Source organism: Mirounga leonina, unplaced genomic scaffold (genome assembly GCF_011800145.1).
Source record: "Mirounga leonina isolate KUSES-001 unplaced genomic scaffold, KU_Mleo_1.0 Mir_175, whole genome shotgun sequence".
NCBI classification, from domain to species: domain Eukaryota; kingdom Metazoa; phylum Chordata; class Mammalia; order Carnivora; family Phocidae; genus Mirounga; species Mirounga leonina.
The window spans coordinates 35,996,424-36,017,110 of record NW_023270453.1 but is presented as its reverse complement, the minus strand read 5'-3'; the positions used below and the strand labels follow the sequence as shown (position 1 = coordinate 36,017,110).

The window sequence follows — 20,687 nt, the reverse complement described above, 5'->3', positions numbered from 1 at the left end:
GGGTCTGCAGAACACCAAAGGAGAATATTCCAGAGGCCTCTGCAAGGATACGGAGAAGTCACACACACCCAAAACATAAAGCCACCAAAAGGAGAGAATGGTCAAGAAAAGAGGTCACTCGCAAACCCTGGGAGAAGGTGAGATGTGAACAGAAGCTGAAATGAGGGCTTAGTTGAAGATACTAGGCGAGCTGTGTTTGGATTATCCATGCTGCCTACTTGCTCCTCTCTGAGGACAAAGGTATCTTTGTATCAACTCCAAGCTCAGTTGAACAAACAACCCAGCTATAAGGGACAAGTTAAAACCGTTGCACTGTCATACCGTGGAAATGATGCAGCTAATAAAGAGGAGGAGGTACATCTGTATGTTTGGATGTACAAAGTTGTCTGTGATGTACTAAGCACAAAATGATACATACCTGTGTATAGCATGAGCCTGTCTTTGTAAGAAGAAAGCGTATGTGCTTATGGAGATGCGTAGAAAAAGTGAGACGATATAAGGCCAAAGTAGTGTGGTATCAGAGTGGTGGCTGAGGGTGAAGGAAACTAGGATCTTCCACTTCCTGCTAAGTTACTGTTTGGGAATTTTCATTCAAATCTCTAAAAATTATTTCTCTTGAGCACACAAAGGCAATACAAGTTTGTTATAACATTTTCAATCCTAGGAGTGTTCGAAACAGAAAGTGAGGCAAGGAGGTAGACAGGTAGATGGTCAAAGGGGTATCTGAAGAGTTCCCCTTCCTTCTTTACCAGAGGCAGGGCACCCGCTGCTGTGGGCCTTAGCACTCCTGCTGCTCGAAGGGACAGCACCCTCCTTGGGTGCAAAAACGAGGCACGAAGGGCGGCGCACACCTCCCGGAGGCCCAGCGTACTGCTCTGCTCCCCAAAGCCAACGCGCCCGGACAGGTCCTCGCGAGTTCGCTGCTCCATGACGTGAGTCCTAATTCAGGGTTCAAGCTCTCTAGATGGCTCCACTTGCAGAGATTCTTCTCAAGGCTTTAGAAGGTCTCACTGTGTGCTCTGAAGCCTTTTCCAGCTCCGGTAGACAGCTCAAGGGCTAGTGGCTTCCCATGGGCATGCTCACCTGAAGAGCCCACTGCTATCTATTTTGCACACCAAGGCTCTGCAAAGGACTCTGTCTGAACAATAGGGTTCCACGTTCCTGAGACTAAAATAGCCGTCAACTGGACAACTGTTAGAACGCTTTAAAATGGCTCAGAATTAAGATGCTGGTTGCTCATTGTTGGCAAGAGAAAAAAAAAAACTGGAAAGAGTGCAAATATTTTTCAATAGGAGTTTAGGACAAAAATGGAGGGGTGGGGGTGGGGGAAATAATTTATAGCACTTCCAAAGAGAAAAGGAAATGAAACAGAACAATTAACAGCCATTACAATGAGGTAGATCTTTATATACTGACATGGGTAAGTGGGGAGGGGCGGCAGGGGAAAGACCAAGATTTACGTAAGTGAAAAAAGCAAACTGAAAAACATTGTGGAAGACACAATCCATTCTTAAGGGTGGTGGGACTGCATGTATATATAAGAATATAGAGATAGGGAGGGAAGGAAAGCGGATGCGAGAGCATGAGAACGAATATTTCTAAATGGAGAAAAAAGACAACTATCCAAATTGTAAACAATGGCTATTTTTTGGAAGGGAGGAAACAGAGCAGATTACTGGTGACTTTTATTTTGAGGCTTTTTACGTTTTTTAAGTTCTACATTTATTTGTGGGAATTTTTTCAAATGAGCATATACTTTTTTTTTTCCATAAAAATCATTAAGATTTAGAATAACGTCCAGGTTGCCTGTTTTTCAGTGGGAAACAGAACAGTACCCCCAATCACCCTCCGTACAAGAGAACATAAACTCAAACTGGAACTGTCACCTCTGAGAGTAAGGTCATCCTTGTGTGTCCCTGGCATTGTCAATACAGAATAGGACTCAGTACATGAATCATAAGAGACAGTCAAGAAGCGATAACCCACCATCAGAGGCGGTTTTTTTTTTTTCAATAATGCATTAGGTGAGTGCTAACGGAAATCTTTACTATTCTTTGGAGTCCTAAACTCCCAGGGCTAAACAAGAGCTCAGAAGCAATTTGCCCCACTCCCAAACAGACCTCAGGGAAATCACATGCCCTCCCAGACAACGGAGAAGGACAGCTCCTAGGCCAGGGAACTCTAGGAAAGGAAACATCCCAATTTCTTAGGACAAAACGTCACAAGAGGGCGAAAGATTCCCTCCGGTCCCTTGAATATACTTGATTAAAGCAGGATTCTGGTTACACTCTCTCCGTATTGCTGAACATCTTTACCAATCTTCAACATTTCCCATGTCTAGGTAAGCTGAGGTTTGGAGTGACAAGAGCAGTATAGTGGATGCTATTTATAGATGTAACATCGGGACAGAGCCCACTACCTCAAACTTTGTATTCTGGAGTGAATGTTAAAGTCCTCCCTACACCCCCAAATTCGTATGTTGAAATCCTACCCTCCCGCCCCCCCCAAGGTGGTTATTAGGAGGTGGGGACTTGGTGGTGATGAGATCATGGGGGTGGAGCCCTCACGAATGGGATTAGTGCCCTTATAAGAGAGGCCCCAGAGAATGTTCTCAACCCTTCCACATGGGAGCACACAGTAAGAAGATGGCTGCCTATGAACCAAGAAAGTCCTCACCAGACACTGAATCTGCTGGCAGCTTGATCTTGGAATTCTAGCCTCCAGAACTGTGAGCAACAAATGTCCGTCCCTGAAGCCATGCCGTCTGTGGTATTTCTGTTGCAGCGGGCTGAACTTCACTCTGCAATCAAGATGCACCGTCATCTTGGGCGGGGGGTTGCCTTTGGGTAAAGCCTCATGGGCCAAATGGCCAAGTTATTATCTACAGGTGAGTTAACCACAGAGGTTAACGCTGTTTATTACTAAACTGTGTTTCTGTAATAGACCGTTATTACAGCAGTTAAGTTTGAGGATTTAAGGGGCCACTGTTTTGATAATATGTATAAGAATAAGATTTTAAAAAATATGAGTGCCTAGAAATAATTAAATACTTTATTCTCAAATGCTTACTTGTTATCAATGACAGCTGAATCTAACCTTGATTTTGCCATCTGGTTTATGCAGAATGCCCTTTCCAGTCACGGAGTATCAACGCATTGTGAAAAGTCCACTGTGGTCATAGAAATGATTTCTCGGTTCCAATATGCCATCCACGTACCTGACTCCTGTCTTTGGGGTAATGCACAGTCAACACACGTTTCTAAAATCCCTGCAGTAGCTCACAGGAGGCTGTAAAGGTGTCTCTGTGGAGATTAGGTTTGGATTTCCCTGAGCAGAAAGGATTAAGTTTCTCTCACCTTAATTCTGTTCTTTGTTTTCTACATAACCTTATCTAACATTCAATCTATAATAATTGGTGTCCAGCAACCATAGGCACCCAGGGCCAGAAATAATACTTTGTATTGTGGTTGACAGGAGCTAACCTAACTTCAGGGAAGCCCAGGGGTAGAAAGAGCACGGGAAGTCAGATCAGGTCACTTATGAGCTGGATGCTCCTGGGCAAGTCCTGTGATACTTCCAGAGCCTTAGTCTCGTCATCTGTAAAACGAACATAAAACACCTAGCAAATACTACATACTGAGTAAGACTAGACTGTTTTGCCAGGAATTCAGGTCCCTTGTCAGGCCCCAAACTATCTTCCTAACTTGATCTCCTGCTCATTCCTTCCAGATGCACTGTTTCCAGCCTCCAAGCCTTTGCTTCCACTCCTGTCTCGGCCTAGAATACCCTCTGCCTCATTGCAGCGTATAAACACCCTCCCTTACCCTCCAGGCTCTTCAATTACACCTCTTTTATGAAGTTTTTTCTTTTTTCTTTTTTGCTCTTCCAAGCCAAGGGTCCTCTCTCTCTCTCCTCTAAAATTCTGTTGCATGTTTTATGAACATCTTGCACATTTATCACGAGCTGCCTTGTGTAAGTGTAAACCAATGTGCTCTCCCCTACGAGCATGCAGTCTCTTTAAGTGCATTCCTATTCCGGCACAAAGCTTGGCACGGTGGCTTGCATGTAAAAAATGGCCAAGAATGCTGGCAGGAAGAGGCAAATCGGAGACATTTACTAATATAAAGAGCTGAGTGCACTTATGGGGAGACTGTCCCCTGCCCCTTTTCTGGGGGTTCCACCCATCCCAGGCCCTTATACTCCCTAAAGTGGATGGCCCATGCGTGTTGGGATGTGGGCAACCAGTTTCATGCCACCTGCCCACCTGTGAACTGTGCTGGCAAAAATAACCCGCTTTGTCTCTGATCACCAGAGAGGCCTCAAGGTCTGAGAAAACAGTCACATCAGATGTATCCTTCAGAGGACGGTCTGTCAATGGAACTGGTAAATATGACCTAAAGTATAGACCCCAGAGACTTGGTAAGTGGACGGAGGCCATTTTTCTCCATCACAAGCCACTCGTTACTCTCCAGGAAGGGGATAAAAAATTATTTCTTGCCTCCGCACCACCGTCCAGGCCTCCTCTGTTAGCAGTGATGGTCCGCGGTAGCCAGTGGGCTTCATCACAGCAGGCCTCACCCTCCCCTCTCCTCCGTGCTGCTTCGAGGTCCTTACGGATCAAATCAGCACAACAGCTTCTTTCAACAGGTCTACGCACCTCAGCGTACGTTTGAACCTCACCTGCTTTCTTTTATCTGAACCTACGAAAATAAAGTATTTAAAATCTACTAGGCGGGCTCTAAGGGGACTTGCTTCTGAACAACAGGGTCCCTTAGGAGCTATGTCCATACCATGAAAGGCTTGGTATCATCTTATATGTATCAATATCATTAAGAATTATCAACCAGCGGCGCCTGGGTGGCTCAGGTGTTAAGCGTCTGCCTTCGGCTCAGGTCATGATCCCAGGGTCCTGGGACCGAGCCCCGCATCCGGCTCCCTGCTCCACGGGAAGCCTGCTTCTTCCTCTCCCACTCCCCCTGCTTGCGTTTCCTCTCTCGCTGTGTCTCTCTCTGTCAGATAAATAAATAAAATCTTAAAAAAAAAAAAATTATCAACCATTATTATCGTATGATTAGCACTCATTTGTTCAACATTTCTTGAGCACCCATGTGGTAGGCAACGTGCCAGGGACACGATGTCGAACAAGGTAGGTAAAATTTCATGGAGCAGGGGCGCCTGGGTGGCTCAGATGGTTAAGTGTCTGCCTTCGGCTCAGGTCATGATCCCAGGGTCCTGGGATCAAGCCCCACATCGGGCTCCTGGCTCAGCGAGGAGCCTGCTTCTCCCTCTCCCTCTGCCTCTCCCCCTGCTCATGCTCTCTCTCTCTCTCTGTATCGGTCTCAAATGAATAAATAAAATCTTTAAAAAAAAAAAAAAAGATTTCATGGAGCAGATACTCTTGCAGGGGAGAAAAGCAGACAATTATTTACATATTTACTTGTTAAATAACAACAGTGGTTAGTCCAGTGAGGGCAAAGTCAGGGTAACACATCCTATAAAATAACCTGACCTAACTCTTTGTTTGGGGGTTGAGATGCCAAGAATGGTGTTCCTTAAGAAGGGGCTTGTGAGCCATGTTCTAAAGGATGAAGTTGCAAAAAATAAAATAAAAAAAGTAAAACTTAAAGGAAGGGGAGATAATTCTGGAAAGCATTATTAATAATAGTGGAAAGCATTATTATTAATGAAAAGAACAAAAATACTTTGCTTGAATTGTTTTCTCTATCATTTCATCTTTGGAGGAATCGCAGACCTCTTTTGTTTGTTTTCCAAGATAATTTGGCAGGATTAATCTTAAAAGAACAATCAGCTTTCCTGTGGATTTCTCAAGGTTTTGCAGATGAGAAGTTTGCTTTCAGAGCCCCAAACCCACAGAGCTGTCTTTGTATGTAGAGCTCCACAATGTACTTCTGTCTTTTGAGAGACAATTAGACGAGGTTAATATTAACTGAGCAGCTACTATGTGCCAGCGAGCCAAGTTCTCTAAGTACGTTCTCTCATTTAATCTGCGACAGACAGGTGCCACAGATGAGATCTCCACTTGACAGATGAGAAAACTGAGGCACAAAAGGGCCAACTCGTCTGAGGGCATCCAGCTTGTAAGTGGCAGAGTCGGGACCAGGGGACCTAAAAGTCACCATCATGAGGGACGCATCCCAACATCCTGCTGTTGGCCAAACACGCCATGGGCTTTCGCACCTCCCATGCCTTTGCTCAAGCCCTTTACCGCACTTGGAATGCCAACGGTTCCTTCTTCCCTCCCCACTCCTCCCGATAAATGTATGTTCCCCTTCTAAGACCAAGCTTCAACAATACTTCCACTGTAAAACACCCTCCTTTCTCAGATTAGAAACTAGAAAGATAAAGGTACAAAGACAAAAATAAAGGGCAAAAGAATCTGTTCTTGCTGTGGCCTGGTAATAATCTTCTAGAAAGAACCAGTTACAAACAAGAGCAAGAACTTATCTAGTGAACTGGCTGAAAGAAAAGGTCCACAGGCATCTCCCAGGTGAGAAGCATGAGTCCTCTGTTTCTCCTAACTACTGGGGCCAACTGGTGGCTTTGGAACAACACCCTTCCCCCACTCTGGCCCCCCGACAATCCACTCCGCGTGCTACACCAGTATGTCCCAAAGGACCAGAACTGGGCCTCCCCTGTAAAAAGCCTTCATCAGCATCCCAAACAGGGCTGACAGAGTTCAACGGGAGTTTAATGTCAGGCTGAACCCAGTCCTGGCAAAGCCATTGCCCAATAAAGAAGATACAAACTGGGGCTGGATCAGGGAGACTAGAAAATGAATCGGGGGGAGAGGACTGGTTTATTATTATTTTTTAAGATTTTATTTATCTGAGAGAGAAAAAAACATGATGGGGGGAGGGGCAGAGGGAGAGAAAGAAGCAGACTCCTCACTGAGCAGACAGCCCAATGTGGGGCTCGATCCCAGGACCCTGAGATCATGACCTGAGCCGAAGGTAGATGCTTAGCCGACTGAGCCACCCAGGTGCCCCGAGAGGACTGTTTTATAACCACCTGGTGGAGGGGGGAGTGTATGGAAGGCGGCGGGGATGGGGGTGAACAAAAGCGGCCTATCTCCACAAGCTTCATTTAATTTATATGTAGCCTTCCCCCACTCAGTAATTGAATGTATTATTCATTTTGGCCAGCAATTGCTGCATGTGGCTTTCAGAGCAATAATAATAGGCTTTTAAGGTTCAGTGCCATAGCATTTAGAGACTGGAGTAAAAATCAGCAGATAAATTATTAAACACGAAGTGGACGCCACATTCCCGTCCCTCCTGCAGTGGCTTGAAGCATGGGGTGAGGCAGACGAGGAGCCCAGGGCACAGACACCGAGGGCACCACCCACCCACCCAGTGTGTACCAGGCTGTTCTGACACCGCTTATCTCCAGGTGTGGACCGAGGCCATCACGGGGCAGCACAACAGAGCAAAAGCCACCCAGGGCTCTTGTCAAATAGTTCTTGGAGTAGCAAATCTTTGATGATGGGGGAGCCTTTATTTAGCTTAAGAATTTTTGTTTTGCCTTTTTTTTTTTTTTTTAATAGCATGAAGCCCCATCTGGGGTCCAGTCATAATAAGCTTGCCTGGGATCTACAATAGTTTAGATCACGGTCCTTAGTTTCTAAGTTGGAAGAAGGATCTAGGCTTCTAGAGCCTCTACTTATAGTTCATAGCTTTGATATCAGCAGCTATCCGTTCCTAATGTTTTAAGTTATGCAAAACTCGAGAGTTCCCACGTTAAGTCTACTATTCCTGAACTTTTTAAGAGGGAACCAGTTTATAATAAGATTTTAAGTTTCTTACATCAATCTAAGCTAATTAATCAATCCAAACTAATCTTCATTTTGCATAGCATCAGGGTTTTGGTGGTGGCTGTTCATTTTTGTTTCACCTTGTTTCTTGCTAACCCATCATGCCTACCAAAGCAGGCACTAGGAGAAAGTTCCACGTTTACCAACACACAACAAGGACAGGTGGGAAGAGTGGATAAGCAACACATATACGGTAAGAAAACACACAGATCAGAAGTATAATGACGATCACGAGGAGGATGGTACAGAGCACGATAGACTGGGAAGGTGCATTCAGCCAGAGTGGTGCTTCTAGCTAGAGTGGACAGCAGAAGCTACCCTCACCAGGGGAGGCTTGATTCTCATCGCCTGCTTGGTAATTAAAAACAAAAACAAAAACAAAACCAAGCAGCCGGGGGAAGATCATTTTAGAAAGAAGGAATGGCAAGTACAAAGGCTCTGAATTAGAATACCGCTTCTTATGTTCAAAGAACAGAAGCCAGCCAGTGTGGCTTAAGAATGGCGTAAGAGGGATGCCTGGGTGGCTCAGTCAGTTAAGCGTCTGCCTTCAGCTCAAGTCATGATCCCAGGGTCCTGGGATCGAGTCCCGCATCGGGCTCCCTGCTCCGCAGGGAGCCTGCTTCTCCCTCTGCCTCTGCCCCTCTCTCTCTCTCTCATGAATAAATAAATAAATAAAATCTTAAAAAAAAAAAAAAAAAAAGAATGGCGTAAGATGAGGACAAAAGGCAGGCAGGCACCAGATCGCCTGAAGACTCACAGGCAAGGTGTTTGATGTAATTCCACCTGTGGTGGGAAGCTACTGGAGTCCCCAGGAGTCAAAAGCAAAACTCAACAGACTTTGAAAAGGCTCGTGGGTAGCAATCACCTTTGAAGGCCTCGGCGCCCAGAGCTGCCCCAGGTGAGCAAAGATACAGATCAACGTGCCAGAACTGCCATCCCAAGGACCACTCTCCAACCAACCCAGAGAACCCACCCAGGGCAACGGCGGCCAGTGGCGGATGGCCAACCCCGGCGTTATAAACTGTGAGGTCAGGTGGGAGATGGGAGTGGAAGGCAGACCATCACTGAAACCATCGGCCCACCTCGTTCGGTGCCACAGAAACCAACTGTGCCCTGCAGATGCTCTATCACAGCGGTGAAGGGCCCGGCCTTGAGTCCAACAGAGCGGGGGCTGAGGGCCGGCTACTGAGCCCCTCCCCGCCTCGGTTCTCACCTGGGAAAGGAGGCACCAACCCCCGGACCGCCTCACGTGGCTGTTGGGAGGATGAAATGAGACAGTATGTGCAAAGGGCTCACTCCAGCCACGGTGCCTGGATCTCTGCTGGACGGCTACCTTGCTGCCGAGGCTCTGCACGCCAGCCCTTGACACACACCGTCCCAGGAGCCGACAAGCACATCCTGTAGCAAACACCTGCCTGAGGGCTTTCTCTTGGCTTGAGTACAGAGCAGGAGAGGGAGCCGGGGAGGTGATGATCTAGAAACAGCCCTCAGTCGACGACAGATGGAATAGACTCAATAACCCAACGTCGATTGGTAGCGGGAGCGGATAGCGGACCCCAGAGAGCCCTGAGCATCCCCACCGCCGCCGGCCCCAGTCACCATCACCGCAACCATGAGCAGCAAGGCTGAGACCCAGCAGCCGCCCACCGCCGCCCCCCCACACCCACAGCCCCCACCCTCAGCACTGCCCACACCAAGCCCGGCACCACGGGCAGCCTCACATCGGCGGCACCTGCCGGCGGGGACAAGAAGCTCATCACAACAAAGGTTTTGGGAACAGTAAAATGGTTCAATGTAAGAAATGGATCTGGTGGGGCGCCTGGGTGGCTCAGTTGGTTAGGCAACTGCCTTCGGCTCAGGTCATGATCCTGGAGTCCCGGGATCGAGTCCCGCATCGGGCTCCCAGCTCGGCAGGGAGCCTGCTTCTCCCTCTGACCCTCCCCCCTCTCATGTGCTCTCTGTCTCTCTCATTCTCTGTCTCAAATAAATAAATAAAATCTTAAAAAAAAAAAAAAAAAAAAAAGAAATGGATCTGGTTTCATCAACAGGAATGACACCAAGGAAGATGTATTTGTACACCAGACTGCCGTAAAGAAGGATAACCCCAGGAAGTACCCTGGCAGTGTAGGAGATGGAGAGACTGTGGAGTCTGATGTGGCTGAAGGAGAAAAGGGTGCGGAGGCAGCAAATGTGACAGGCCCGGGTGGAGTTCCAGTGCAAGGCAGTAAATACGTAGCAGACCGTAACCAGTATAGATGCTATCCACGTCGCAGGGGTCCTCCATGCAATTACCAGCAGAATTACCAGAACAGGAGGAGTGTGGAAAAGAACGAGGGATCAGAAAGCACTCCCGAAGGCTAGGCGCAACCGCGCCGGCCCTACCGCAGGCGACGCTTCCCACCTTACTACGTGCGGAGACCCTATGGGCGTCGACCACCGTATTCCAACCCTCCTGTGCAGGGAGAAGTGATGGAAGGTGCTGACAACCAGGGTGCAGGAGAACAAGGTAGACCAGGGAGACAGAATATGTACCGGGGTTATAGACCACGATTCTGCAGGGGTCCTCCTTGCCAAAGACAGCCTAGAGAGGACGGCAATGAGGAAGATAAGGAAAATCAAGGAGATGAGACCCAAGGTCAGCAGCCACCTCAACGTCGGTACTGCCGCGACTTCAATTACCGACGCAGACGCCCAGAAAACCCTAAACCACAAGATGGCCAAGAGACAAAAGCAGCCGATCCACCAGCTGAGAAGTCATCCACTCCCGAGGCTAAGCCAGGCGGGGCTGAGTAAATGCCGGCTTACCATCTCTACCATCATCCGGTTTAGTCATCCACCACAAAGAAATGAAGATGAAAGTCCAGCAATAAGAAATGAACAAAAGACTGGAGCTGAAGACCTTAAGTGCTTGCTTTCTGCCCATTGACCAGATAAAGAGAACTATCTGCATTATCTATGCAGCATGGGGTTTTTATTATTTTTACCTAAAGAGGTCTCTTTTTGGTAATGACAAATGTGTTTAAAAAAAACAAAAACAGGGACGCCTGGGTGGCTCAGTCGTTAAGCATCTGTCTTTGGCTCAGGTCATGATCCCAGGGTCCTGGGATCGAGCCCCACGTTGGGCTCCCTGCTCAGCGGGGAGTCTGCTTCTCCCTCTCCCACTCCCCCTGCTTGTGTTCCTGCTCTCGCTATCTCTCTCTCTCTGTGTCAAATAAATAAATAAAATCTTTAAAACAAAACAAAACAAAAACAAAAAACCTGGTTTTTCTCAATACATCTTTAAAGGTTTTTAAATTGTTTCATATCTGGTCAAGTTGAGATTTTTAAGAACCTCATTTTTAATTTGTAATAAAAGCTTGCAACTTGATTTTTTTTAAAAAAAATCAACAAATGGCAAGCACCCGTTAATAAAGGTCTTAAATTAAAAAAAAAAAAAAAAAAAGAGCCAATAAGCCACTTCCCCTGCCCCTCAGGTGGGCAGCACCAAGGCCATCTGACACCCCCTCCCAGAGGTCCCCAGTGGGAATGTACCTCAGCTGCCCACAGTGGTAACCTGCCCAATAGCGCACCTTTCGTGGGCTTCCTTCCCTTCCCTGTCTCAGCCCCCCCCCATCACGTGACTGACACTCTCGGGGGTTGCCTCCCAAATAAACCATCTGGCTCCTCTACCTCGTACAGAAATGGGCCCTGAGCAGAATTTTTATCACTAACAGCAAGCTGTAGAGAGTATTCTTTCCATACTTATTAGTGTCCATTTGTAGGTCTCTGGGGTTTCAAACAAACAAACATCCGCAAAAAATAAACAGCCATGTGCTGCGATGAAGCAGTCCTAACTTGTAAAATTCTCTGAGCACACCTCTCTGGGGGTGTCAAGCTGCCTGCCCTGGCCTGTGTGAGACAGGTTTCAGAAGGCCTTACGGGAAAATAGCGTCAGGCTGCCATCTGTCTGATGCTATAAATGTGGGCACGTCCAGTGTGCTTCCCACTACAGAAATAGATTTAAAACTCATCGTTTCTCGATCAGTTCTTTCTTTCCTTCTTAGAGGAAACATACACACGCACACACACACACACACGAGCTGAGTCAGCTTCCCTAAGGAGCCAGGGAATGCTCCCAGGAGAGAATGATGGGCTTACCTTGGGAGAGGCACTGGTTGGCCAAGGCAACCTGACCAGAATGCAGGTAGAGATTGAGGCGCGTGAAGATGCCCACCAGGGAGGGAATGGTGATGAAGCAGTACGCAACGCAGGCCTGGAAGGAAGGGAAGAAACACCCTCGCTGCAGCCTGGTCCTCCTGTTTTCATCCATCACATATTTTCAAGTAAAAAACACTGAAAATAACGAAATCTCCTCATTCTGAGCCCCAATTTTCTCCTCTCACCTCTGCAGCATACTCCAGCTGCCTCTTTGGGAGGAGGGGGACAGGCAAATAAGGGGCGTAAGGGGGTAAGAAAAATAAATCCTCATCTGTCATAGCAGGAAGTAAATAGGTAATGCTTTCCACTGAGCAAGAAGCAGACTTTTAAACCAATTACTTAAAAATGTGGTAATTAGAAGAAATTGCTCGAAAAGGTTTTGAGCTGGTTGGCTCTGAGAAAAGAGGTATGAAGTCAGGGCAGGGACGGTATGCTCATTTCTCACTGTCTTCTTTTTGGTCCCATTCCATTTTTTTTTTAAACCCAGATATGGATTGCTTTGATAAAAAAATCTTCCAGGCACAGGCATAAGCCAGAGAGAATTCAGCCGGTACAAAACTGCAATCCACCTCTTAACCCCAACCCCCCACTCCCATCACACGTATCCAAATGGAGACTTTGATCATTTCTTTTGAAAATATCAAGAAAAGTGGTTTGTTCATAGGTACTCAAGGAAAAATTAATCTGGAAAATCGATACTTAACCACCCCTAGGACACACTTGTCTTTTTCTGGGAAGAGCAACTTAGAAACTTGCAAATGAAACAACTCACTGGAGTGCCAAGTCTGGGAGGCTTATCTCTAGAACATACCCGGACAAAGGCAGCCGTCTTTCTGGAATGATTTCCTTTCATTACTTTCCTTGTTTCCATTGCCAACCGGTTTACACTCTGGATTTATTAATTAAAAAAAAAAATAGAAATAATTATGGAGTGATGGCTGACTCAGATTAATGTCTTCCTAGAGATCTGGACATGAACTGTATACAAGTCAATAAGAACGAGCTATGTGGGGCCAAGACTGGTTAGCTCCAAACCCTGACATGCCAGAGGGGTCATCAGGCCTGATTCAGTCTCAGCCTTGAGCAAACATCTCCAACAGGGTAAGAACAAAAGGCACTCACTGAGTTAGTCATGCCTGTCAGTTGGCATAGTGAATAACCATTTTCTGGTTTAATGAATAGCCAGGGTTCACTTCATCTCCAGAAGTCCCACACACTAAGCTTAAGATCTTAGAGATCCTAAGAGAAACCTCCAAACCCGAGAGCCACCACACAATTCCCCTATGCAATACTAACATGAAGCGTAAGAACAAAAACAAGACCTATCACATCATACTCACAGCATACAGGTGTTGTTCTAAGAGCTGTACATTCATCAGCTCCCTTACTCCCCACAACCCTACCAAGGTAGGCACTGTTACCTCCCCCAACTTACAGAGGAGGTCTCTACCTTTAGGTCTTAAGTTCAGTAATGCCACATAACCTGCTAAGCAGCAAACAAATATATAAAAAGGTTGCTCTCCTTGAATTTACATGAAACAAAGCCGTGGGGAATCTTTCCACAAATATGAAAAGTTCGGACCTATGGTTCCCAAACTGTGTACCATGACATCTTCGAGGGTTGGAGCAAACTCATAGGGGCACCACAATGTTTTAGGGAAACAGAGCAATGTTCAATTGTTGAGCACGGGGGAAAGCACTGGCGTGAGGTAGCTCACAGATTCAACACCGGACTGCATCCTGTTCCTCACAGCGATGTCCTACCTTGGAAACTGGGTTTTCAGCAGCTGCTCTGATAAAACACAAGTACTATGCAAAAAGCAATGTGGGGAAAGAAAAATGAATGTGGAACAGGGAACAAGGGTAGTGAGGCCAATCTGATGCTAAGGTTTGAGAAGTGGTATGGTGCCCAACAGGTACACATGCTTATTAGTAATTAGAATTATTTAAGAATAAAAATATATTATTTTTCATTCAATTCACATAGATTGTTATTTGAAAGAGTTATCCAGTCGTTACAGCATAAATACTTAAGTTTTTGAGTCCAACTTCTTAATCAACAGAACTGTTATTTCTTTCTTTTGGCCTGGGGGCACCATGAAAAGCTACCAAGATCCAACAATGCTCGGACTCTAGTTAAGCTATTAGAGCCTTAGGTTAATATTTCTATAACTCATCAGTGCAACCCACTTTGCTGCTGGCATACAGGAATGAGAATATGCTCATTTCAGAGAAAAAGAGGTTAAAAAAAAAAACAAACAACCAAAGACTTAAGCAAAATTGCAGATTTGATTAATCTTTGAGAAACCACCTTTTATGCCCTAAAGAATAGGGGTGTTATGGGGCCACAAGACTCCCAGATTAAACTCCATGCTTAGCATATAGATAATAAATATTTATTGAGAAAAGAAACGAATAAATGAAAATCCTTACGTGAATCAACTGCACAAGAACAGGTTCCAGGTTGCAAAACATTGACCTAGCCTCAACATAAAAACTGAGCTGTTGTTCAAAATCACGGCCAAAGGACACCTAGAAGCAAGGGAAAAGATGCTGAAAATGTTATCTCTAGGGACCTGTGAGCACACACCATTGAGAAGAGTTTCCCTGAGCTTCGAGTGGTAGGGCAAGTCTGTGATGACAAGTCACCAAAAATCCCACCAGTATGAATGGGTGGAAATGCCCAAGGTATGCAAGCAAGCAAACGCGTGCGCGCGCACACACACACTGGAATTTACTCCAATTAGACTTTACGTGACTTTGCCCAGCATATAACTGCGATATTACTATTACCACCTCCTCCTTATGACGTGAGCACTGGAGTAGAACATAAAAAGACCAAAGGGTAATAGAACAGAATCTCAGAATGTAAATCGGATTTCCCAGGCTAGAAGGAAACCCCTGGAAAGGAAATAATGGAATTTTGTTTGTCAGCTGTGGCCTTTTCACAGAACATAAATTTGGTTATTGGGAGCCATTGGTCAGAGGGATTTCCCTAATAAGAGCCACACCTTTCTGTTTCCTGATGGGGACTCCAAACTCAGCAACTTACGGGTGGCTGCTGGGGCCATAGGTGAAAGTTTCTCCATCAATAAAAATCCCCTCTTCTATTTCTTCAAATTTACGAACAGCTCGTTAGGAGGACAAACTTGACTGTTACAGCAATCATTTTTGCCCAGAGGAGGCTTAACGTTGCTATTTCCATTACAGCTATCAGGTTTCACATCTTATTTCCTCATATTCTTTTCCATTCTAACTTGGTGGCTCTCAGACAAAGCCATAAAGGGATAAAATACCACCCGATCAGCGCATAAATCAAGTGCAAGGAGAGTCACCTGGTAAAAGGTGCATTTCCTCCCATGACAACTGAAGGGTTAATTCTGATCTTGCATCAGAATGGATTGTTTTACCCACAGAGTCAGGTCAACGATGACACTGACCCTCTTGTGGAACAAGTCACATTTTCAGGGTCCTTTTCAAAGTGCTCTAGTTTCCTCTTGGTCAGCTTTTGTCTTGACACTTGTATTAAAACAGGATACTGGCAGCAGTTGTTACTTTAGCTTTGTGCACGAAGAACGAAAGCAAAGGTGGATCTGGCTAGGAGGGGATGGTGGGGTTGTTCCCAAAGAAGGCTGCAAGAACCCCTCCCACTCTGCTTGGCCTTTTGCAGCGTCCCTGTGGACTCTTCCCATCTGGGGGTGGGAGTCTACTCCCCCCTGCTCCAAGGCCACAGTCCCGGTCACTGCTTTGACCAACAGAATGCAGCAGGATGTGGCACCGGTCACTGTGTGATGGCTGGATTTTGGTCTTAGAAGGCCCTGCAGCTTCTGTCCATGCCTGCACCATATAAAAGAGCTCGGCTGAGACAGCTGGATGATGGCAGAACAGCAGAAAGAGGCCACGCCGGTGAGAAATGAGGCCCCAAGAGCCAGCACCAAGAGCCCAGACACGGGAGTGGGAATGAGGCTGTCCTGGATCCTCCATGGCCTCGATCCTGGTACACGGAGCAGCCCGGCTCCACAGTCAACCTCCAGGTTTGTTAAGAATTAATAAGACACTGTTATTTAAAGCTGCTAAGTTTTGGGGCGCCTGGGTGGCTCAGTCGGTTAAACGTCTGCCTTCAGCTCAGGTCATGATCCCATGATTCCAGGCTCTCTGCTCAGCGGGGAATCTGCTTCTCCCTCTGCCCGCCCCCGCCCGCCCACTTGTGCACGCTCTGACAAATAAACAAGATCTTAAAAGAAAAAAAAAGCTGCTAAGTTTTGGGGTGAGTTGTTATACACCAATTTTGCCCCTCCCCCCAGCATCAGTTCACCATCACCTGATGAGCAGCACATCGGGTGCCTCAAGGAGCCCCTACTCCCCACTCCCAGGGTCCACATGATTGGGGCTGTGCAGGTGTGCATATGTCCCCCAGGCCTGGCCAGTCAGTGTGCTCCTTCCCCCTCACTGCAGCAATTCGTTCAGGTGACCCAAGTTCATCTGGAGACTCAATCCCAGGACTTCTGCTGGAGCCCTTCCTGCTGGGAACCTGGAGCTCTTCAGGGGCGTGAGCCTGTCTGGGAGGACACCGAGTGAGCGGAACCCCGAGCCTGAGACACACAGACGGCAGGTCCTGATGACACATTTTTTTATTCCTTAGGCCAGTTTGTCTTGGCTCTCTTTGCCCCCGGGGGAATGCTGGCTAATATAAGATGTTTTCTAATTTCCTCTTATCTTAATAAAAATGAAAAGCACCAGGGAACATAATGTTAACTGCTTTCACTGGAGTTAAGGACAATTACATCACATTTCCAAGTACCCTGAAACTTCTTCCCCAATACTTACCATTTTTATAAATCCATTAATCAAATATGCCAGCATTCTTTTCTCATCCTCAAGAGTGAGTGCACTAAAATCAATAATGGTACATAATTAACACTGAGGTAATAAATATAAGTTTCTAAAGAATATGTAAGAAGTAAGCAATTTAACAGGTAAGAACATTCTGCATTTTCTAGATTTAAAACACTCCCAACAGGCTGTGTTTCTTCTGATGAAAATGTATCATCTAAATGAACATAATTTAAGTGTGTTTCTCATCTCTCTCAAAGATGATGTTTTCAGGACATATCTATTAATAGCAAAGGAGAAGGAAACTTTCTTTCCCTTGGAATTTGGACAGCAAGGTCCAACTGCAAATTTTTGTACTCAACATTTCGGGATAGAAAATTTCAAACAAGCAGCAAAGTCGAAAGAATTTTACAACAAACACCCATATACACACCACCAGGATCCCACCATTATCATTTTACTATATTTGCTTTATCACATAACTACCCGCTTCCCTCTCCATCCATCAATCCAGCTCATTTTGGGGAGGCATCTCCAAGTAAATTACAGATCGCAATTGCCTCTATTTAATAGCAGTATTAATACAAACGTAAGTAAGACAATGTCACGTCCTTAAGCTTCGACTACACATGTGAAGGCCTATTAATAGTTCCCCCAGTTTTTTTTTTTTTTAAAACCTTAAGAGCCTAGAGAAACAGAAGCCAAGTTTTGTGTGTTGGTTTGTCCTTTCCGTGTCCCTGGCAAAGACTGCATTCCGTCCGCTAACAAAGCAATGTCCCTTTCATTCTTTGAGACTCCATTTCCCAGCCCCCTCTGTAGCTGGGTATGACCATAGGACAGTTCTGGCCAATGGGATATGAGCACAAGTGAGGGTGAGCTGTCCAAGTTTCTCGCAGAAAGAAAACTACTATCCTCCAATGCCCGCAGGCGTACTTGGACATGGTCGAGGTAAGCCAGCTTCCCCCAGCAAGACAGGGACAACACCCCAGAGGGATGGCCGAGCAACAAGACAGAAGGAGCCTGGGTGGTGCTCTACAGCAGAGCGGCCCTACCCCATCTGATCTCACACCTTTAGCAAGACAGAAATAAACTTTCTATTTTACCGAAGCTAAAACCCGGTATCCTACTAAGACAAGTGCCTTTCTGATGTGTTTTGTGCCTTTATTTCTTTTTTTGTCCAACTAAAAAGCCTATGGTTCCATGTATTACAAAAAGTCTTGATATTTTAATTTTGGTAACTATTCAAGAGGTCAACAACACAAGATCATGAAAATAAAGATTCCAAAATTCAGAAGAAAAAAAAGAAATACAATTCATCTTGCTGACGGTTAAGTTCCAAAACGTTTTCTCCATTCTTGTAACATTTTCCAGTGACTCAAGCTGCTGGGCTTAAAAATTCTGTGGGGACTGAAATTTCAGCCACAAATGAGCAGGAACTGCTTCAAACACAATCAAATGGAAACATGTAAGGGAAAAAACTAGAAAGCAAAGGAGTGATACTTTGGCCTCTGATCCAGAGGTAAGGCTAACGGCTAACGCACAGGACTGAGCCTCAGGTCTACTAAACACCTAGAGCCCTTCATGTAAGGAAGAGAAGCCATTTCATTCGAATTTCAAGTAATTGGCTAATAACGAGAAAAAATGTAGAGGCTATGTTACTGGATGAGTGGACTCATTATTATTTTATCTGCGGCTCTCAAATCTCCAGGAGACGCGGAGTTTGAGTTCACGCCTTTTCCTCTCAACAGAAATCCCTTTGTGAAAACATCTGCCATCTCAGCGCGCCTTGGTGGTGCAGTCGACTGAGTGTCTCTTGGTTTCGGCTCAGATCACGGTCTCAGGGTTGTGGGACTGAGCCCCACATCAGGCTCTGTGCTCAGCGTGGAGTCTGCTTGAAGATTCTCTCCCTCTGCCCCTGCCCCCCGACTCGCTCTTGCTCTCTCTCTCTCTCAAATCAATCAATCTTAAAAAAAAAAAAGACGGGCCATTTAATCTTCTCAGGAAGGTTACCCTCAGCCTCTCTCTCCTCCTAGACTGGAATGTCCTCATTAGCAAGAATTTTAATAGACCCCATAAAATAATAGTATCCACAGCGGCAGCTTAATGCAGTAATTCCCCAATGTACTATTATGTGGTATTAAGACCCAATCCACGTTATGTTTCAGCCTTAAGCGTGGCTTACTTCACAGAGTCATGCATGGTCTTGCACACGTGCAAAAGCGCATTCAGAATCACAGGGTCCTTTGTGGGCTCTTGCTGATGCCTACAAGACATTTAAAGACAACAGTGTAAGTTATGTCCGCTCACAGCAATGAAGGCGCAGGCTGAGTTTCTCCTCTATGACGTATATTTGAGAAATAGCAAATTACCCAGTTGGCATTGAACATGTAATGGGCAATGTTCTGGTTTTACTCTTAATTCTTCCTTCAATAACAAGTTTGCTTTTCTACACATATTATAACTTCTCCTAAAGTCACGGTAAATCCTACCAAATCATGGTAAAGTTGCTGCATTTCCTAAGCCAGGCAACGGGCAGACCTGATTTTTTTACATTTCTTTCTGAAGCAGCCCACAACCCATCTACAACTGTGTTAAGTGCCAGGCAAAACTGTAATTTGGCTTTTCGAATAATATAGAAGGACAAGGTCTTATAACAAATCTTGATGTAAGTAAAGGAAGTATATTTGTTTCCAAGCATATGGAATTAATATTTCAGGAAGACAACACAAGGAAAGCTTAAAACATACATTATTCAAGCAACATCTAACTCAATTTTCCAAACCGGGGTTACTTAAGTTCCATCTTAACACACTTTATTTTACCATATCTATATATTTAATATTTAAAGCAACTTTAGGGGTGCCTGGGTGGCTCAGTCAGTTAAGCACTGCCTTCAGCTCAGGTCTTGATCCCAGGGTCCTAAGATCGAGCCCTCCATTGGGCTCCCTGGTCAGCGGGGAGCCTGCTTCTTCTTCTCCCTCTGCCTGCCTCTCTTTCTACCTGTGCTTTCTCTCTCTGTCAAATACATAAATAAAATCTTTAAAAAATAAAATAAAGCAACTTTAACTTTTTAAATTGAATTCTGTCCTAAAAAAAAAAATACATGAAAACACCAATTAAACTAGTTGTATATTGAATACACATTAAATTAAATATACAACTTTTCAAATCAAAATCAAAATCTCTCCTCCACGTGCCACCTAGAATTATTTCCTGTACCACCAACAGTAGGTTGTTTGGGGAAACACAGATTTAGTCAAAAGGAAAGCAACTAAATTTAAAAATCAATCACAAATCTAAGCATTGAAGACGGAAAGCTTTCTAGCTCTGCGACCTTGACAAGTATGACTTTATTTCTATCTTTTAAAATGTTACTCCCTAAGTAGTTCATTAACAGATTGCTCCTTCCAAAAACACATCGGAATACAATGTAGGTGATGGCCAGGATCCAACTACTACTTATGGCTTTGTCTTCTTAGGCACTAATTACAAACTTTTATCATGACTGCTCCTTGTAATGTGTTTTTCCTCACCATGTTATTTTAGATGTTAAATGCATACAGATCATTAGGCCTCCAAGGACACAGAGTGATTCTCATCCATATGCTTCACAGGGGCATTGGGAATCCAAGCTCTGGGTGACACCATGTTACACTTACTTGATAAAAACTTCCATGATGCATTTGCAAACCTCCACCCGTACACTCTCTTTTTGGAACATGTCCAGAAACGGCAAAAATTTTTCCTAAAAGTAATAAAAAAAAAAAGCACTCTACATGCAATTTACACAAGTTGTTGGAAGGGATTTGTTGGGTCCCTTTTTCTT

General features: G+C 45.3%; 1 protein-coding gene and 1 pseudogene across 4 annotated transcripts in view; one reads left to right on the top strand and one right to left on the bottom strand.

Annotated features, from left to right (window-relative positions):
• VPS35L (VPS35 endosomal protein sorting factor like) overlaps positions 1 to 20,687 on the bottom strand; it is a 113,185-nt gene that overhangs the window by 24,979 nt on the left and 67,519 nt on the right. For all 4 annotated transcript variants that reach the window (XR_004682333.1, XM_035022378.1, XM_035022379.1 and 1 more), the window contains 6 exons: positions 20,521 to 20,606; positions 19,044 to 19,124; positions 16,856 to 16,919; positions 14,462 to 14,560; positions 12,840 to 12,917; positions 11,969 to 12,083 (listed from right to left, as the gene is read on the bottom strand). Coding sequence is in view for 3 of the 4 variants with exons in the window: in XM_035022378.1 (XP_034878269.1) it covers positions 11,969 to 12,083; positions 12,840 to 12,917; positions 14,462 to 14,560; positions 16,856 to 16,919; positions 19,044 to 19,124; positions 20,521 to 20,606 (523 nt within the window). In the remaining variant the exon portion in view is untranslated. The remainder of the gene's footprint in view (positions 1 to 11,968; positions 12,084 to 12,839; positions 12,918 to 14,461; positions 14,561 to 16,855; positions 16,920 to 19,043; positions 19,125 to 20,520; positions 20,607 to 20,687) is intronic.
• Positions 8,845 to 10,735, top strand: LOC118021884 (annotated as a pseudogene).